This window comes from Polypterus senegalus, chromosome 16, assembly GCF_016835505.1.
Source record: "Polypterus senegalus isolate Bchr_013 chromosome 16, ASM1683550v1, whole genome shotgun sequence".
Classification (NCBI taxonomy): Eukaryota; Metazoa; Chordata; class Cladistia; order Polypteriformes; family Polypteridae; genus Polypterus; species Polypterus senegalus.
In genome coordinates, this window is record NC_053169.1 from 53005584 (window position 1) to 53023538 (window position 17955).

The window sequence follows — 17955 nt, forward strand, 5'->3', positions numbered from 1 at the left end:
TGAACCCTGGACTAAATGGCAAATGTGTGGAGTTTCCACATTCTCCATTTGTCTATTTGGCTCTTTCTCCAGTTATAATAGTTTTCTCCTACAAGTGTTTGGCCAAAAAGTGTAAAATGTTGCACAAATGGCTACCTACAAGTATGTCTGGGCTTTGCTGTTAAAATAATTATCAGGCAGGCATATACATTCTTGTCTGACTGGAGAAAGCTCAAGCCACCTTCTTTTAACCTATGATGGGTCTGTTTACAAGTCTGAGCCCATCAAATGTAAATTATACCTCAGTATTTTACTGAAAATAAAGTATTGATATATATTGAATATCACAACATGATCTAAAAATATAGAGATATACTTTTTAAGCCATGTCACCAAGCCCTACTGACAATGGCATAGGTTGACAGGGCTAGGAGTGTACTACTGTATATACAGTAAAAAGTGGAAAGTATGGAATTAGCATCTCAATTTGATAGTCTCTTTTATAGAATTGAATTGATACTTTTGAAAAATAAGTTAGCTAGATTCCAAGTAAAAGTTAATGAGTTGACAGCAACAACCTGTGAACACCAGGGGCGTAAAGCTCCCCAAACCCTGGATACAACTGTCTCAGAGCATATGTTCAGCACACAAGACACATTTATTCAGCTATGGGAATCACTTTTGTCTCGTTCCTCACAGTACCACAGTTCCCAAGCACAGTGCAATACAGAACCCTTTTCTCTTCTTCTCTTTCTCTCTCTCTCTCTCTCTCAGAACCGAAAGGGCTATAGCAAACTCCAGCTCTCAGCACACCCTGCGGGAATCTGTGGTGCTGTAGCAACCCAGGGGTGCTACCCTCTATCCTCACAGGGGAGATAAAGCCCTTAAGGCACTCTCTCCCCTGGCCCATCCATTATATAAACCAAACAACTGAAACACCACTCACAGCGTCAACAACCAACCAAACTAAACACCATTGCTAGGAAAGATATAAATCCAAGGTGGACGAGATGTTATTCAGTCTGTGTTTTTGGGGAGGACCAAATCCTGAGGTCCATGTAACTTGAAATTGCTTAGAGCTATATTGGAAGCAGTTTCATTTTAGGCAGAGCCTTGCAGATTTGAACACCAGGCAGGAATAGGAATAATAGGTGTGTCACACAAAATACAGACACATGAAGATGGCAGTATTATCATTGGGCAGGATTTGATTAGAGACATTTAAGTAAATATTCTGGGACACATACATACTTGCATACACATTATACTGGCAGGTGTTGGAAAAAATCAAAATGAGAAAAAAATTGTTTACCCTTCACAGTATCTCAGCAATGTGTCTACCTGATTTTCCCTGACCAGCAATGTGGAAGCACCCTTATGTATTTCCACAGCATTACATGAAAGCACTGGTATTCACACAGAATGATGCCCACCTTTATTTTAATGGCTGGACTACACTTCCACCCTGTGAAAAACAAAATCCATAAAATTACATTGGTAGAAAAGGACGTGACCTCTTTTCCACCGCGGAGGCACTGGTACACCCGTGTTCTTGCAGTTTCTTATTGTTGCTTTATACATACAAAGGGATAAAACAAAGTAATAAGAAACATGCCCATACAACTGTGTAAGTCAGACTGCCAGTTTATCAGCCAGTGTAGATATGAGGCCCTACTCTATCTCATCTCAATACATACAAGGAGATGTGCTTCCATATTGCCTCCACCCTTACCATTGTTTTTCATCCAACTAAAAATTCTAACACAGAATCATGGTGGTCTCATGGTGGGCTAAAATGAAAAGCAGAAGTCATGGTGTTCCATCATGACTTGAGCTGCAAAATGTTCAATTGGTTCTAATCTTTAAAAATATTTTTAAAAATGAAGTAAATTAAGACAACATATAGTGCAGCCGATATTTAAGAATAAGGGGGATGTGCAGGACTGCAGTAACTACAGGGGAATAAAATTGATGAGCCACAGAATGAAGTTATGGGAAAGAGTAGTGAAAGCTAGGTTAAGAATTGACTTTAAAATACTGCTTATGATTTATAAAGCCTTAAATAATCTCGCTCCATCTTATATATCGGAATGCCTGACACATTATATTCCAAATCGTAACCTTAGATCTTCAAATGAGTGTCTCCTTATAATTCCAAAAGCTAAACGTAAAAGAAGTGGTGAGGCGGCCTTCTGCTGTTATGCACCTAAAATCTGGAATAGCCTGCCAATAGGAATTCGCCAGGCAAATACAGTAGAGCACTTTAAAACACTGCTGAAAACACATTACTTTAACATGGCCTTCTCCTAACTTCACTTTAACTTAATACTGATACTCTGTATGTTCAGTTCATCATAATAACTATTCATAGTGGCTCTAAAATCCGTACTGACCCCAACTCTCTCTTCTGTTTCTTTTTCCGGTTTCTACCTACTCAAAGCATCATGATGCACCAACATTGATGGACTGAAAGCCAGAAGTCTACGTTACCATCATCATCAGGTCCTTCCATGAAAACCATAAATACAAAGAGGACTGTTTGACTTATGTTAGGTAGATTGCCCAGAGGGGACTGGGCGGTCTCGTGGTCTGGAACCCCTACAGATTTTATTTTTTTCTCCAGCCTTTGGAGTTTTTTTTTTGTTTTTTCTGTCCACCCTGGCCATCGGACCTTAATTATTCTATGTTAATTAATGTTGACCTATGTTTATTTTTTATTGTGTCTTCTATTTTTCTATTCATTTTGTAAGCACTTTGAGCTACATTTTTTGTATGAATATGTGCTATATAAATAAATGTTGATTGATTGAATGTTGAAGAAGGGAGGTGATGATTAGTGAGCAGCAGTATGGTTTCATGCCAGGAAAAAGCACCACAGATGTGATGTTTGCTCTGAAGGTGTTGATGGAGAAGTTTACAGAAAGCCAGAAGGAGTTGCATTGCATCTTTGTGGACCTGGAGAAAGCATATGACAGGGTGCCTCGAGAGGAGCTGTGGTGTTGTATGAGGAAGTCGGGAGTGGCAGAAGTACGAAAGAGTTGTACAGGATATGTACGAGGGAAGTGTGACAGTGGTGAGCTCTGCGGTAGGAGTGACGGATGCAAGTTGGAGGTGGGATTACATCAGGGATCGGCTCTGAGGCGTTTCTTATTTGCAATGGTGAAGGACAGGCTGACAGACGAGATTAGACAAGAGTCCCCGTGGACTATGATGTTTGCTGATGACATTGTGATCTGTAGCGATAGTTGGGAGCAGGTTGAGGAGACCCTGGAGAGCTGGAGATATGCTCTAGAGAGGAGAGGAATGAAGGTCAGTAGGAACAAGACAGAATACATATGTGGAAATGAGAGGGAGGTGGAATGGTGAGGATGCAGAGAGTAGAGATGGCGAAAGTGGATGAGTTTAAATACTTGGGATCAACAGTACAGAGTAATGGGGATTATGGAAGAGAGGTGAAAAAGAAAGAGTGCAGGCAGGGTGGAATGGGTGGAGAAGAGTGTCAGGAGTAATTTGTGATAGACGGGTATCAGCAAGCGTCAAAGGGAAGGTCTACAGGACGGTAGTGAGACCAGCTATGTTATATGGGCTGGAGACGGTGGCACAGACCAGAAAGCAGGAGACAGAGCTGGAGGTGGCAGAGTTAAAGATGCTAAGATTTGCATTGGGTGTGATGAGGATGAATAGGATTAGAAATGAGTACATTAGAGGGTCAGCTCAAGTTGGACGGTTTGGAGACAAAGTCAGAGAGGCGAGATTGCCAAACAGCTTAGCAGATAATAGGACACATGTCAAATACCTCATTTCAAAGCACCAAATAAGGATAGAGTCCACTATCTTTACTCACAATGCAAGCACTTAACAGGCTGAACAAATTAAAAGTTTTGACTGACAAAATTGCTTCTGTTATAGCTTTTGCCCAATTTGAAGATTAGCTCAACCATACATCTGACAAAATTATAACAAAATCCAAATGTTATGAGCTACTGCAAAATCAGGTCTATGCCATCTTCTTACCTCACTCTCTGCAAAGTGGCGCTCTCCTTTTAAGCAAAGTGATGATCGCCTCAGAGTTTTCTCATCTCCATCATCAAATACTGCAGGAAAGGAAACAAAAGGTAGTCATTTAAAACAGGTTCATATGTTTGGGAAACTATGTCAGTATTCTTCTGCAAAGAAAGAAAGAAAGAAAGAAAGAAAGAAAGAAAGAAAGAAAGAAAGAAAGAAAGAAAGAAAGAAAGAAAGAAAGAAAGAAAGAAAGAAAGAAAGAATTACTGAACTAGCAAACTGGGTATCTCTCTTACTTAAATAAAATACTGTATGTAATGGCATATAGTGCAATATTACTAAGAGGTGGTGCTCACCTGTAATTAACAGATTACCTACAAGCCAATTACCACGGTGAACACTAAAACTGAAAGTGGCCAGCATAATACAGAAATCAATCTTACTTACCCACAGTGTACCAACTGGCGTCTGTTAATTTGTTAATTATGGCTTCATGATATGTTCCATCTTGAGTTTTCACTTCTACAAGTGCTCCTACCTGCAAAAAAAGTAAATAAAAAGATAAAAGCAATGTTAAGCTATTAAATAAGACAGCTGTGACAAAACAAAAATAGCTATATTAAGGGGAAAGTATTCGGTTAAAGAAGTGCTATTTAAGCACTGGGCAGTTTAAAAGGAAACAGATTAGTTAGCTGAATTGATTATTTGAAGAATCCCAAGTAAAGCTGGTTTTAAATCAGAAACACTTATTCACAGCCACATCAACTATTCATCCATCTCTTTTCTGAGCCAATTCCTTTTTCAATTGAGGCCTACCATAATATCACCTACGTGAATATTCCTATCATTTTGTTATTTGCCGAAAGCCAATTATATCAAAACTACTATCTTTGTGAAGCTTCGCAGCAATTTATTTCACACAAAATAACATTCCTAAATCTCTATTTTGCATAATGAACATTTTTATTTAAGCAGTCTGTTACTGTTGACAAGTTCTTTTAAAATGCTATAAATTTGGATAATTTAAGGATGGATGGATAAAGGTATTATTTCCCAACTACAACTTCAAGACTGCAAGCTAAAAAACAGCAATCAGAATGTGCAAATAACTTGTAATGGAACCTGACAGCCTGATAGCACCAGTACCTAAATGAAGGCTAGATTAGATCAGCCACAACCTCATCCTTTTATTTTACCTTATTCCATTCTGTTGTGGTATCACAAACACAAGACAACGGGAAGACTAACCTCTCTTCTGCTTGTACAAACCAAAGCTTCCACATTCATTGGCCTAACTGTATGCATTATTTTTCTGTCTTTGTGCTCATTTGTTGTTAGTTCTCAAGCTCACACCCACACATACACATACACACAAGGCTTGCCCTAGCAGTTGAAACAAAGTCAAACATATTTAATTTGAAAACTGTCGATCGGTTACACGGCAAATTCGTCAAATCGTATCAACAGACTATGCTGAAACAATTGGTGGTGATGTTGCAGAAGATGAAAACATCAACTTACAATATCCCATAGAGTATTGGGATGTCAAATTACAAAACTGCTGGGCACACGTCATTAACTGCCCCAAATCACAAAGAGCTTGTAAATAAGCCTATGACTGAAAACTGAAGGAAAGGTTGTGTGGTGTAATAGGGGCTTTAGTCTCTAATATAAACATTCTTATTGGTGGAAAGTCTTTGTAGTCTTTAAATTTCAGCTCCATTAACAAAACATGAAAAGCAATTGGTATTTTGGTATTAGAAGAGAAATTAAGAGTTTACTGACTGAGGAGATAAGGTTGGGAAGTAGTTCTCTGCTCCTCCCACTACAAGTAAAAAAAATCTTTCATCCTTAACAACAAACTGAAACCATTACCTTCTCTTTCTACAAATACCATTATTGCAAACTGACTGCTAAAATGAACCATTGACCACCAACTTTAATACCCAAGTTAAAACCTCTCAAAAACATCAGAAAACTAGTGACTTATGAAAGTTTTCATAACTTAAAATAGAATTCAAAAGTTCGCAATCACCTAGAAATGTTAATGTTTTTGATAAAATATTTTTTTTAATTAAAGTTACATTAAATTTACTTAATGATATAGCCAAGATATTACTAATGTTACAAATAGTTAGCACTGCTTGAAATTACTGATTTATAATTTTTTAACACATATCAATATTGAGTCCTATTTTTAGCAGTCATTAGTTATGCTTCTTATGGTGTCGTAATGTATACTCTTAGCTCATCCTTATGTTCAAATACTAATTGGTTATTAAAGAAAACTCTATAATTGTGTTAGCACAAATCTCAGAGAGGTTTGCATATGACGAGTGTTTGCTGCAGATATAGATATAGGATATGTGCTGTTTCTCTGAAGAAAGAATTTAACTATATTCAGATAGTGATGTGATTGATTTTATAAAATATATATCTACAGTGTTGACCGCAAATGCCTAAGACTTTGTCACACAACAGTTCAATGTGACTGACAGTAGGTTCTATTTTGTTCTATTCCATTTTCCTAACTTGCTTATCCAGGATAGGATCATGGGGCAGCTGGAGCCTGTCCCAGTGTCACTGGTCGCAAGGCAGGAAAAATCCCCAGAGAAGGTGCAAATCCATTGCAGGGAAAACAAATGTTCTCAAACATGGGGAGAACAAGTAAACTCCGCACTAGCTGGGTGTGAACCATGATCTCCTTGATACAAGGCAACAGCGCTACCACTGTGCCACAGTGCTGTTCTAACTGCAAGTGTGTTAAAATGTTATACCAAAACATAACAGCACAAATACAGTATGTAAAATTATTTGACCTGTGAAAAGGTTACCTCTCTATTATATCAAAAAAGTTTTCCGTCATGACTGCCTTGATCACTCCCTTTCACACCGTTCGCCCAATCATTACCCCTACTGCACACATCCTCTATCCGTACCACCACATGACACTCTAAGTGCTAACGCTGAATTTTAGATTGCAACAGAAAAAGAGCGGCAAGAGCTGATAATGACCGTTGATAAAAAGAAAATGAAGAAAATAAAGCTGCACATAATAAAAATCAAGAACAAAGAGAATCTTCCAATAAACGAAAAAGAGAAAAATATCCCGAACAATATATCAACAGAAAGCAATATTTATAGAATGTAAGTTAAAGGACATTCATAATATTGTTTTTGACTAGGCGTTAATGTAATTTAATTTTTTATTTACTTTTTATTACCTTTTATTATGTTTTACTTTTTATTACATTTTTTTATTAATTGGTTTTTAAAATACACTTGTAGTGAAATACTCAAGGTACTGATTTTCTATCTATAATAACTAAGTACCAAACCGTCTTTCTTCCACACCCTGCATACTCTTCCATATATTATTTCTTTATTATAAAAGAAAATCTTGAGACAACACTATTGCCAAGAGATTTTTTCAAGTCCCACCCTCCTCTCAACCATTTTTCAACCACGCCCACGTTCCTCTCACCTCTCACTCGTGTGAATGCTTTTGTCAGACACAGTTCTCAGCTCTTATAAATTTTTATGTTTTCCTCATTTTTAAGTTCAAAATAAAAGGCGACTTATTATGTCAAAATCTTATTGAAGAATTTCACCCCAAAGGGTTACCAACAGAAGAAATGAGTACACAGGCAATCCTAGTACCGAGAAACAAAGTCAAATGAATTAACTCGAAAATTGCCGATCGGTTACACGGCAAATTTGTTAAATCATATCAATAGACTATGCTGAAACAATTGGTGGTGATGTTGCGGAAGATGAAAACATCACCTTACACTACTGTATCTTGTAGAGTATTTACAACCGTTAACACTGTCCGAATTAGTGTTGAAAGAAGGATGTATCGTAATGTTATTGTGTAATTTATGTCTGAGTGATGGGCTATGCAATAGCAGAAGATCAGCTGTATTAAAATTGGTCGAACAATTCTGACATGTAAAATTTTAACAGGCGACAGGAAAGGTAATGTAGCACATCTTCCGCGGATAACATTAGACACCAAAGGAGATCTTGATTTGTCATTCATATTAAAACATTTACAGTTTCCAGTTAGAATAGCTTTTGCTATGACAATTAACAAATCACAGGGACAAACATTCCAAGAAGTCGGTTTATCATTAGGTTGAAAGAAACGATATTCACCCATGGGCAGTTATATGTTGTGTTGTCATGATGCAACTTCAAACACAGAATCAAATTTCAATGCGATATTGACCAAAAGTTAATTCAAAAAATAGTTTTTACTTAAGTTTTACAGTAAAAGTGTAAGTTTAAAAAGTGTTTGCATGTTAATTTCAAAGCCAAACAGAACAAAAACCTCTAACACAACATGAAACATAATTTTTTTCAATTTACTACGATTTACTATTTTTTACTATGGTTAATTACTCACTGAAATGTAAAATAGTTACTTTTGTTATGAATATGTAACAATTCCCATTAAAAATAACAATCTGTTTAAATTGTAAATCCGCTTCCCCATTGCGGGTTGGCAAGTGAAGCGAGCATGGAGCAGAGTCCCCTAGTCTCTTTAAATACAATCTCTTCCTCTATGAGAAAAGCGCCTTGACGCCCTTCAAGCAGCTCAGCCGTGAGATAGCAGGCACCCAGTGCACGCCGCCCAATGTTGCCGAACGGAGTGAGCAGGGGGCAAAGCCCCCTAGTATCTTAAAAAAAGAGCTTCAGCTAAGAACCTGCAAATGTCTCACATCTGGTATCTATACTAATAAAAGGCAAAGCCCTCACTGGACTGACTGACTCATCACTAATTCTCAAACTTCCCATGTAGGTAGAAGGCTGAAATTTAGCAGGCTCATTCCTTACAGCTTACAAAAGTTAGGCAGGTTTCAATTCGAAATAATACTCGTAACGGTCATAACTGGAACATACTTACGTACATACAGTACAGGCCAAAAGTTTGGACACACCTCTTCATTCAATGTGTTTTCTTTATTTTTCATGACCATTTACATTGGTAGATTCTCACTGAAGGCATCAAAACTATGAATGAACACATGTGGAGTTATGTACTTAACAAAAAAAGGTGAAATAACTGAAAACATGTTTTATATTCTGGTTTCTTCAAAACAGCCACCCTTTGCTCTGATTACTGCTTTGCATTCATAGTTTTGATGCCTTCAGTGAGAATCTACCAATGTAAATGGTCATGAAAATAAAGAAAACACATTGAATGAGGTGGTGTGTCCAAACTTTTGGCCTGTACTGTATATATGGCCATAGCCTGTAGCTCGGTCGCCGTGTGAGGCAGAGTTCCGTCCTCCATCAGTACGCCTCCCACGTATTTGACTGCCTGCCCATATAAGGCCGTCCGTCAGCGGCAATCCAATAGACATGCTGCCGCTAAATATTCATGGGTGAAGGACTGTGCTTATGCAAACAAAGATGAGATGGTCAGGGATAGACTAGTGTTTGGCAAAAACTCAGCGAAAGTGCAAGAGAAACTTTTAAGTGCGGAGTCTTAGCTAACATTATATAAAGCCGTGGACATCGCAAGATCGCACGAGATAGCACAAGCACAACTGAGAATCTTCGATGCATGTACTCCGAGCGGCTCACGTGAACTGACTGTGAACACAGTACGCAGAGAACAACCAAGAGCTTCAAAGAGCGCTGAACAAAAATTGCATTACACAATTGAGAAGGCAGCAAAAGAATATGATGCGAGTGACGCATACAAGCATATTCATAAGTGCAGCTACTGCGGAAACAAAGAGCAGTGTAAACCTTAAGTTTAAATTAAGTTCATAGACACGCTACCGCTGGCTTTTGTCATGCCTACGACGAATACGATATTTGCGAGATACAAGTTTAATGAGAAGACACAGGGTATAAATGAGACTTTGATCACTTTGTAACGGAGTTAAAGTTGTTGTAACAGAGTTAATATTGCTGGTGAAGGACTGTGCTTATGCAAACGAAGATGAGATGGTCAGGGATAGAATAGTGTTTAGCACAAACTCAGCAAAAGTGCAAGAGAAACTTTTAAGTGCTGGGTCTGAGCTAACATTAAATAAAGCCGTGGACATCGCAAGATTGCACGAGATAACACAAGCACGGCTCAGAACCTTCGATGCATGTACTCCGAGCGGCTCACGTGAACTGACTTTGCAGACTAGGAAAGGTAAACCCGTGCATGCAGTGTGTGATGTCTCAGATAAAGAGGAAGACGAGCTGCTTATTGATGCAGTAGGAAAGGAACAACCCTCTGACGCTGAACAAGCCTTTGTACACATATCAATAGGAAAGCAAGGTGTAAAGCTTAAGTTTAAATTACGTTCATAGACACGCTGCCGCTAAATATTCGCAGGCAAATCCACAACTTAATACCGGGAATGCCTGTTAAACATCTTAGATTCACGAGGGTAGTGATCACTTTGATGAATGAAACCTGTTATCTTTACAACGGTTGACAACGAAGATGAGATGGTCAGGGATAGAATAGACAAACACGGAATGTAACTTGAACGCAACACATCCTCCAAATATGAACTTGATTGAAAGAAATAATGATAATCAAATTCTTGATGACAGCAACACTCATAACAGTCACAAAACAATTACATTAACAATCATGTTTCCTTTTCTTTTTCATAACTTCTTTAACACACTACTTCTCTGCTGAGAAGCGCAGGTATTTTGCTAGTATTTTAATATACCAGATTTAAGACAATATATATTTACTGTATATACAACAGCATATAAAATATTTGGCTGGGAGGCAGCATAGTAGATGATCAATGAAACTGGACATTCATGTTGATGGTTTACTGCTTTCATAATTTAAATGACAGACTAGTTTCTAAGAGCCGCATCATCATCTAGAAAGTGTACTATTTCTGCACATCATTCTAAATCATGCTTATGCACACAAATACTTGAAACACATGATACAGACTGGTATCTCTCCTGTTGGGATGGTGGACCTTAAATGGAAAAACCCTTAGGAAAAAGGGGGGAAGGAATTAATATGAAAACAAACACAGGAATTTTTGCAAAATCACGTAGAAAAGCCACCAGCTTGCTGTAACCATGCTCCATAGGCTGCTGCATTTCAACTTTGACCACATTCAAAACTTAAAAAGATGGATAAGCAAAACATAAAGAGAGCTTCTGAGTTTGACACACCAATCAGGAAAACACTTCCCAGCAACTCATGCTGCACATGTGAAATCCTAACTCCCAATATTAAACAATAAGCAGCTACACATGCTGTGCATAGGCAGAAAGAAAATAAAGCCTCCCTCACAGAAAGAAATTAATATGATACAGAAAGAGGAATATGTGAAGTTTTTTCTTTTGTGGCAGTGCATCATGTTTCACATATGACATATAAAAAATATTCCATCAAGCGTAAATAAAGCACTTCAAAACTAATAACAACTTTCATTTTTACACACTGTAGGTGCACCATCCATGTCTCTGTTGTAATATATGCTAGTCTAATTCCAACTCATTTACCGCTAACTTAATAACTAAGTTTTCAAAAGAGAAACACGCAGTTGCAAAAAAACTGTTTTAAAAAGACATACTGCAGAATTCTGCATATTATTTAAAAGCAACGTACAGATTTCAGTGATCTGGATTATACATCTGTGAGATTTTGTCAGACATTATGTTTGTTTTATCTTTTTGTTTACATTAAATAAAATACTTATTTCAGTGGAGTAAGGCCTAAGAACTCATCCAACAATGAAAAAAGTAAAAATTATATGGAGCTGAATATCAAGTACGAAGTACATGAAATCATTCTGAAGCAGAGATAGACTAGCACTATTGGTTGTGTGCCACTCTTTTGCACCTTTGCTAGAGACCCTTTGTTCTGCTTAATGCAAACCTTTGCTATCCTCTCAAGTAACATCTAATCCATAGTTTGTATTATAGTCACTCTACAGAAAGTTTACAGATTATTTCTGTAAAAAGAAAAGCAACAAAAAAAAATTAAAAGCATTCCCATATATTATGAATAGCACCTATTGTGACAGCCATGTCCATCTGTCTGTCTGCATTAACCAACCAGGCCCCCTGCAGACTGATTTTGTTGAAATGTTGTAAACTTATATTTCAAAGAAGTTTGTCAAGACTAGGACTGTGCCATGTATTAAAAGTTCACATTGTAATTTCAAAACATCAACAATGTTCAATACTATCATGTGGGGGGGTTGGAGAGTTGCTTGTGGGTTATGAATAATTAGCTGCTCTACCCATGTACAGTGAAAAGCATCTATAATGGGTGGTGGGGGAATGGTGTGTGGACATCATACATGTCTCCAATCATGCAATCAGTCATTCAGCCAATTTAAATGGAGATAAGTCATCACTCTATTAGGTATCATTGTGTTTCCCACACTGAATATTGACCAGAGAAAGCAAAGCAGAGAGCTCTCTGAGGAGATCAGAATGAAAATCACAGACAAGTATGTTAAAGATAAGGCTATAAGACCATCTCCAAGCAACTTAAGTTTCCTGTGACAACCGATGTAAATATTATTAAGACGTTTAAGGTTCATAGGTCTATAGCACCTAAGAATGGCTAAGAACAAAACATTGGACTATTCTGAAGTGGCCTTTTATTAGCCCTGATATGAATCCAATCAAACATCCATGGAAAGAACTGAAACATACAATCTGAAGAAGGTGCCCCTCAAATTTGACATAGCTGGAGCAGTTTGCTCAGGAGGAGTGGGCCAAACAGCCTGTGGACAGGTGTAGAAGTCTCATTAAGAGCTACCTAAATAAATTGGTTGCAGTGATTGCTTCCAAAGGCTGTGCAACTAAATATTATGTTAAAGGTCCCATTATTTTATCCATTCCATTTTCATTTGTGCTGTTATTTAAAACATTCTATTGTGGCACGCGGCTGGGGGTAGTACCCAGTCGGGATGCCCAAAAGGACCGGAGGAGGGCTCATGCCTCCTCCAGACCACGAGGGGGTGACCGCCCTGGTTGCTGTGGGGACCACGGGTACAGAGCTTTGAAGCTCAACCCTGTTGGGGCCCGTGGTCACCACCAGGGAGCGCCCCAATGGCTGGAGTAGGGTGGAAAAGGACGAAGTCTGGGAGAAGAAAGAGACGGCCTGAAGAAATGAAAGGCAGTGTGTGTTGGCCTGGAATTATGGGGTGATTGGTGCTGCGGCACTGGGTTTGTGCTTACTGTTTGGGACTTGTAAATAAACGTGTGTTGGACTTTAAATGATGTTTGTCTGTCTGTGTCCGGGCTATTACCCATACTGTGTAACTCAAAACTCTATAGCAAAGTCTGATTTTTGTTGAATACAGAATAAACAATGATGGGTGCCAATTCCTTTTGTCAGTTTCAAATTATTTCACAGACAATCAAGGGCATTTCTTTTCTTGTGAAGGTGTACCGACAAATTTGTCTATCTCTATAAACAAACAGGTGCTAATGATCAGTGACATAATGTGTAGGTTGAACCAAAGTTAAAAACTGAAACAGAAAGAGCTGCATAGTAGGAATAAACTTGGGTAAGTGGCAATCATACAGAAAAGATGTGGTTCTAAATGTGGAAGTTTAACCTGCAACTCATAAACTATGACAAAAGTGAGCACAACAAAAAGGCACAAACTGGTCATCCTGATTCATCAAGATCTCTCTCCTAAGAAGGAATTTTGCAGCAGACAGTTATTTTCTAAATGATGTGCTATCCAAGCTCTTCCAGAGAACCAAAAAACAAATGGAAATGGTTGAGGACCAGAAACATACTTGTCAGCCAAGAAAAGTGAGTTCAGCAAATGAAAAATAAATCAAGTTTACTTCCCTTCAAAGTTGGATTTCAGCACTGCTATCAGAGCAGACCTGGCAAAAACCACTGGAACCCTTATGCACTCATCTACATTCAGAAGTCTTTTTCAGAAGAGGCCTTCATGGAAGAGAGGTGAAAATAACACCAAAGGAATCACCTATTCAAGACAACAAATGGGGGCAGACTCTGGACTGATAAGTAAAAATTTGAAATTTCTGCCTTTTAAGAGAAAGCAGTTTGTCTGCCTAAGGGATGGAGAATGGTACATGGATGAAAGTCTGCAGACAATGGTGAAGCATGGTGGAAGTTTCCTACAGGGGCTGAATTTCTAGAAATGAAGTTTGTGATTTGAACAATATTAATGACCCTTTCACTGCTGTGAATTACAGGTATTGTTATCCAATGATCACAAACACACTGCCGAAATCATAAAAAAACTATGTGCAGTGAAAAGTGGAATCCTGCAACTGATAATATGGGCCTCACAGGGCCTTTATCTCAACATCATAATGCCCCGTATTACAAGTAATACAGCCAAAGTCTGGTGAAACTGGAGAAGGTTCTCCACAAGACTTTGTAAAACCAACCATGCAAGGACCTTCAGAAACTTCAGAGACTTAAGAGAAATGTTGCTGGTGTCTACACCAAACACTCATTTCATTTATGTTTTGTATTGTTTGCTGAATCCCTAGCAAAATTATTGATTATGAAAGAATTTCTGCATCATACTATTCTTTCACCGGTGCCTAAGATTTTTGCACAGTAGTTTGCGTGTATGTGTCTGTATGCACAAATGAGGGGAAGTCAAGCTTAAGTCAGAAAATGGGATTTATTAGAAAATGGAACAAACCTTAACAAAACTGATAAAGTAATTTCTCAATGTAGTCTCCACCCTTCTCAATGCATTTCTGCCACCTGCCTGGATTCTAGCAGAATTAAATTAAACGAGTTATTTCCGAACAATCCATGTCAAGGGGTACTACAGTCACTAGTGCAAGTAACTTGCTGGAGACCAATGTGAAACCTGCTATTCTTCTAAGTGGCGGGACTGCTGTCTCAAGGAGTCCTTTTGCTGCAAGACAATGCCTGCCCACACACTGCTAAGAAAACCAAGGATTGTCTGGAGAAACTGAAGTTTGAGGCATTGCCACATCCTCCTTATTTGCCAGATTTGGCACAATGTGATTTCCACCTTTTTGGACCGCTAAAAAACATTTGAGTGGTCGTCGATTCAAGACAGATGACGACATGAAAAAAAACAGTGGATGAGTGCTGGAACTAGACAAGACAAAATCTACTTCCGATGGGCTCTCTGTTCATCCACTCTGCCCATCTCTTCTGGGTCTGGCATCTTTCTCTCCCTTGGATGTAATGTTTGTCTTCTATAAAAAACCATCCCCTCTCCTGTTCAGGATGACCGTCCAAGCCATGTGGCACTTAGTAGATGATGCTGTGGACTCTTTGTTTCCCTTGGATGCTAGATGGCAGCGGCCCTGGATTTTGTTACCCGTTCAGAAACCAGTAGGGCATGTTGGGAGATGTCCAGCAGTGCAGCACTGCTGAGGTCTGTCGGTGCTGCAGGGAGATGTGCTCTGAATGCTGTGGGTACACTGATGGGGAAAAAATGCCAAATGTAACCATTTAAAAATAAATCTACAATACAATAAAGTGTGCAGAAAGTGAAGAGGTCTGGACAATTTCTGAATACACTGTAGGTGCGTATATACATACAGTAAAAACTATTCACACATTCATATACATGTATTACTGCGGTGGGCTGGCGACCTACCCGGGGTTTGTTTCCTGCCTTGCGCCCTGTGTTGGCTGGGATTGGCTCCAGCAGACCCCCGTGACCCTGTAGTTAGGATATAGCAGGTTGGATAATGGATGGATGGATATACATGTATTAATTAACTTACTGCTTTCTTGTATTGCTTATTACCACTCACTGTTTTATATAGGAAGCAAACCCCTGTTCTTACATGCTTTAGTGTCTATAATACGAGAGAAACAGCCATTGTGTATAATCACAATGAAGCTACAATTAACAGGTTAAAATGCCTTTAAAGTACTTTTCAGACATTTGGCATAAATTAAGAAGGCTAAGACTTGGCTTGGGAATTGCCATACACTCAACTTGGAAAAATTATCTTGGAAAGCCACTTGTAATTGCTTAAAAACACCCCCAGCTTAAAGTGACATCTGACTTAAACATATGCAGTTCATTTGCAGCTCTGCCAACTGTGATCATGCTTGTGGTCGAAAGAGTGCTCCAGCTGGCTGAAGGAAAAGGCTTCTTTTTTCTTCGAAAGCAAAGAACATTCACCTCATTCAACATGTAATTAGTAACCGAAACAAAATTATTCAGGATCCATCAAGACAAAAGCCTTAGTGAAACAGACAAATCAACAACAGAAATCAATCTAATTTAAAGTCAAGTCACTATGAATGATAGAAAAAGATGTGTTAAAAAACACCTCACAGACTTGTGCATCCTTAATCATTTAAAAATGAAATATAGTACTTCTATCCAGAAGCTGGTTACAGAAATCCCAAAGGACCCCCGAAAAACACATCCCAAACTTGGAAACCGCATGTTGGCAGGGACTGCATCAGAAATGGAAGATCAGAAAAAGTCATTACTGGCATTCATTTCGGACATTTTCATTTTGTTCTGATGTTATTCATTTTTATTCCTTTTTTGTTATTTTGATTTTTGTATTGTTGTTCCAATGATGTAATTAGCACACCATTTTATGTCCATATTTTTCTATAGTTTTTCTAGCTTTTTTTTTTTTTTTTAAGTGGGTAAAATTATGGACAATGCCATTTTGATTCTCTGCATTGCAGTGTATTGCTGGACAATAGGATGTGTACATGTACAAAATCAGCATGACTGCATTATAAAACATGATTGTATACACCAACTAGATGTCCAGAGGATATTTTAAAGTGTAAATAAAAAAAAGGAGTAAAAGAAAATGAGGACAGTAATTACTGTACTGGTTTTGACCTATGTTTGGTTTTGTAGTTTTGCCTTCGGTGGATTGGCGATTCTGAATTGGCCCTAGTGTGTGATTGGTGTGTGGGTGTGTTTGTGTGTGTCCTGTGGTGGGTTGGCACCCTGCCCAGGATTGGTTTCTGCCTTGTGCCCTGTGTTGGCTGGGTTTGGCTCCAGCAGACCCCTGTGACCCTATTCGGATTCAGCGGGTTAGAAAATGGATGGATGGATGGATGCCTTCTAATGTATATAAAGATCAGTTACAATTTCTAACCACTGAATAAGCTACATGTCTGTGACCACACTTTGTCTGACTGCTGTAAGAAAAACGTTAAAAAAAACTGTATCACTACAAAACTTGTTAATTACATACTTGCTGAAAAAACTAAATTTCATATTTTCAAAAATATCAAGTCCCTGATGGTATGGTAGATGGCACACATTTTTATATTGCCCACCCAAAAATTCTTAGAGAAAGACATACTGTACATCAGTGAAGTCAGTAGACATTTAGTGGAAGATTACACTTTCAGTAGAGACAGGTCATGTGACCTTTACATCATCCTGAAGAATATAAAGCATAATGCAATAAAAACAACAGGATCACAAGGAAACAGTGTCGACTTTTTTTCTCTGGACAGCCTCTAAATATGCCTAATGCAAATTTTCTTCCAGATTCCGTGTCAGCCAGCTGCTGTACTTCTTGTGCTGATATCAAAATGGCCTAGCCAAGATGTGCTCTGACTTATTGTAAACAACATAAGTTACATTATTTAAAAACTGCATCAAATGTCAGGAGCTAAAAAGGAGAAGCCCTCAAACTGTATATTTCAAGCTACATCCACAATTACGAAGGTTAAGATCCGGACATATTAAAAACTCCTACCTACTATAAACCTGCGTGGGGGGACAAATATGTGATTTTTTTAAGCTTCTTATATTAAAAAAAAATGTAAATAATTAGTCATTAAACTTGGTTCAGGGACATGTGAACATGTATTTAAGCTTAATCCATAATAACATGAGTCTGCTGGACATCTTACCTTGTAAAATGGCGAATGTGTCTGTCTGAACCAGCAAAACGGTGAATACCAAACAGCTGCTTCATTGTAAGGATGTCAAGAATCTCAATCAAAATCTTATTATCTCAGCTAGAGGATCTCCTCTCTGACAG

At 38.3% G+C, this 17955-nt stretch overlaps 1 protein-coding gene across 2 annotated transcripts in view; it reads right to left on the minus strand.

The window, feature by feature from the left end:
* The window catches only part of arid4b (AT-rich interaction domain 4B), a 163602-nt gene that overhangs the window by 88012 nt on the left and 57635 nt on the right, over window positions 1–17955 (minus strand). For both annotated transcript variants that reach the window (XM_039738847.1, XM_039738846.1), the window contains exons 5-6: window positions 4432–4522; window positions 3994–4073 (exon numbers count right to left, since the gene is read on the minus strand). In XM_039738847.1, coding sequence (XP_039594781.1) covers window positions 3994–4073; window positions 4432–4522 — 171 coding nt within the window. The remainder of the gene's footprint in view (window positions 1–3993; window positions 4074–4431; window positions 4523–17955) is intronic.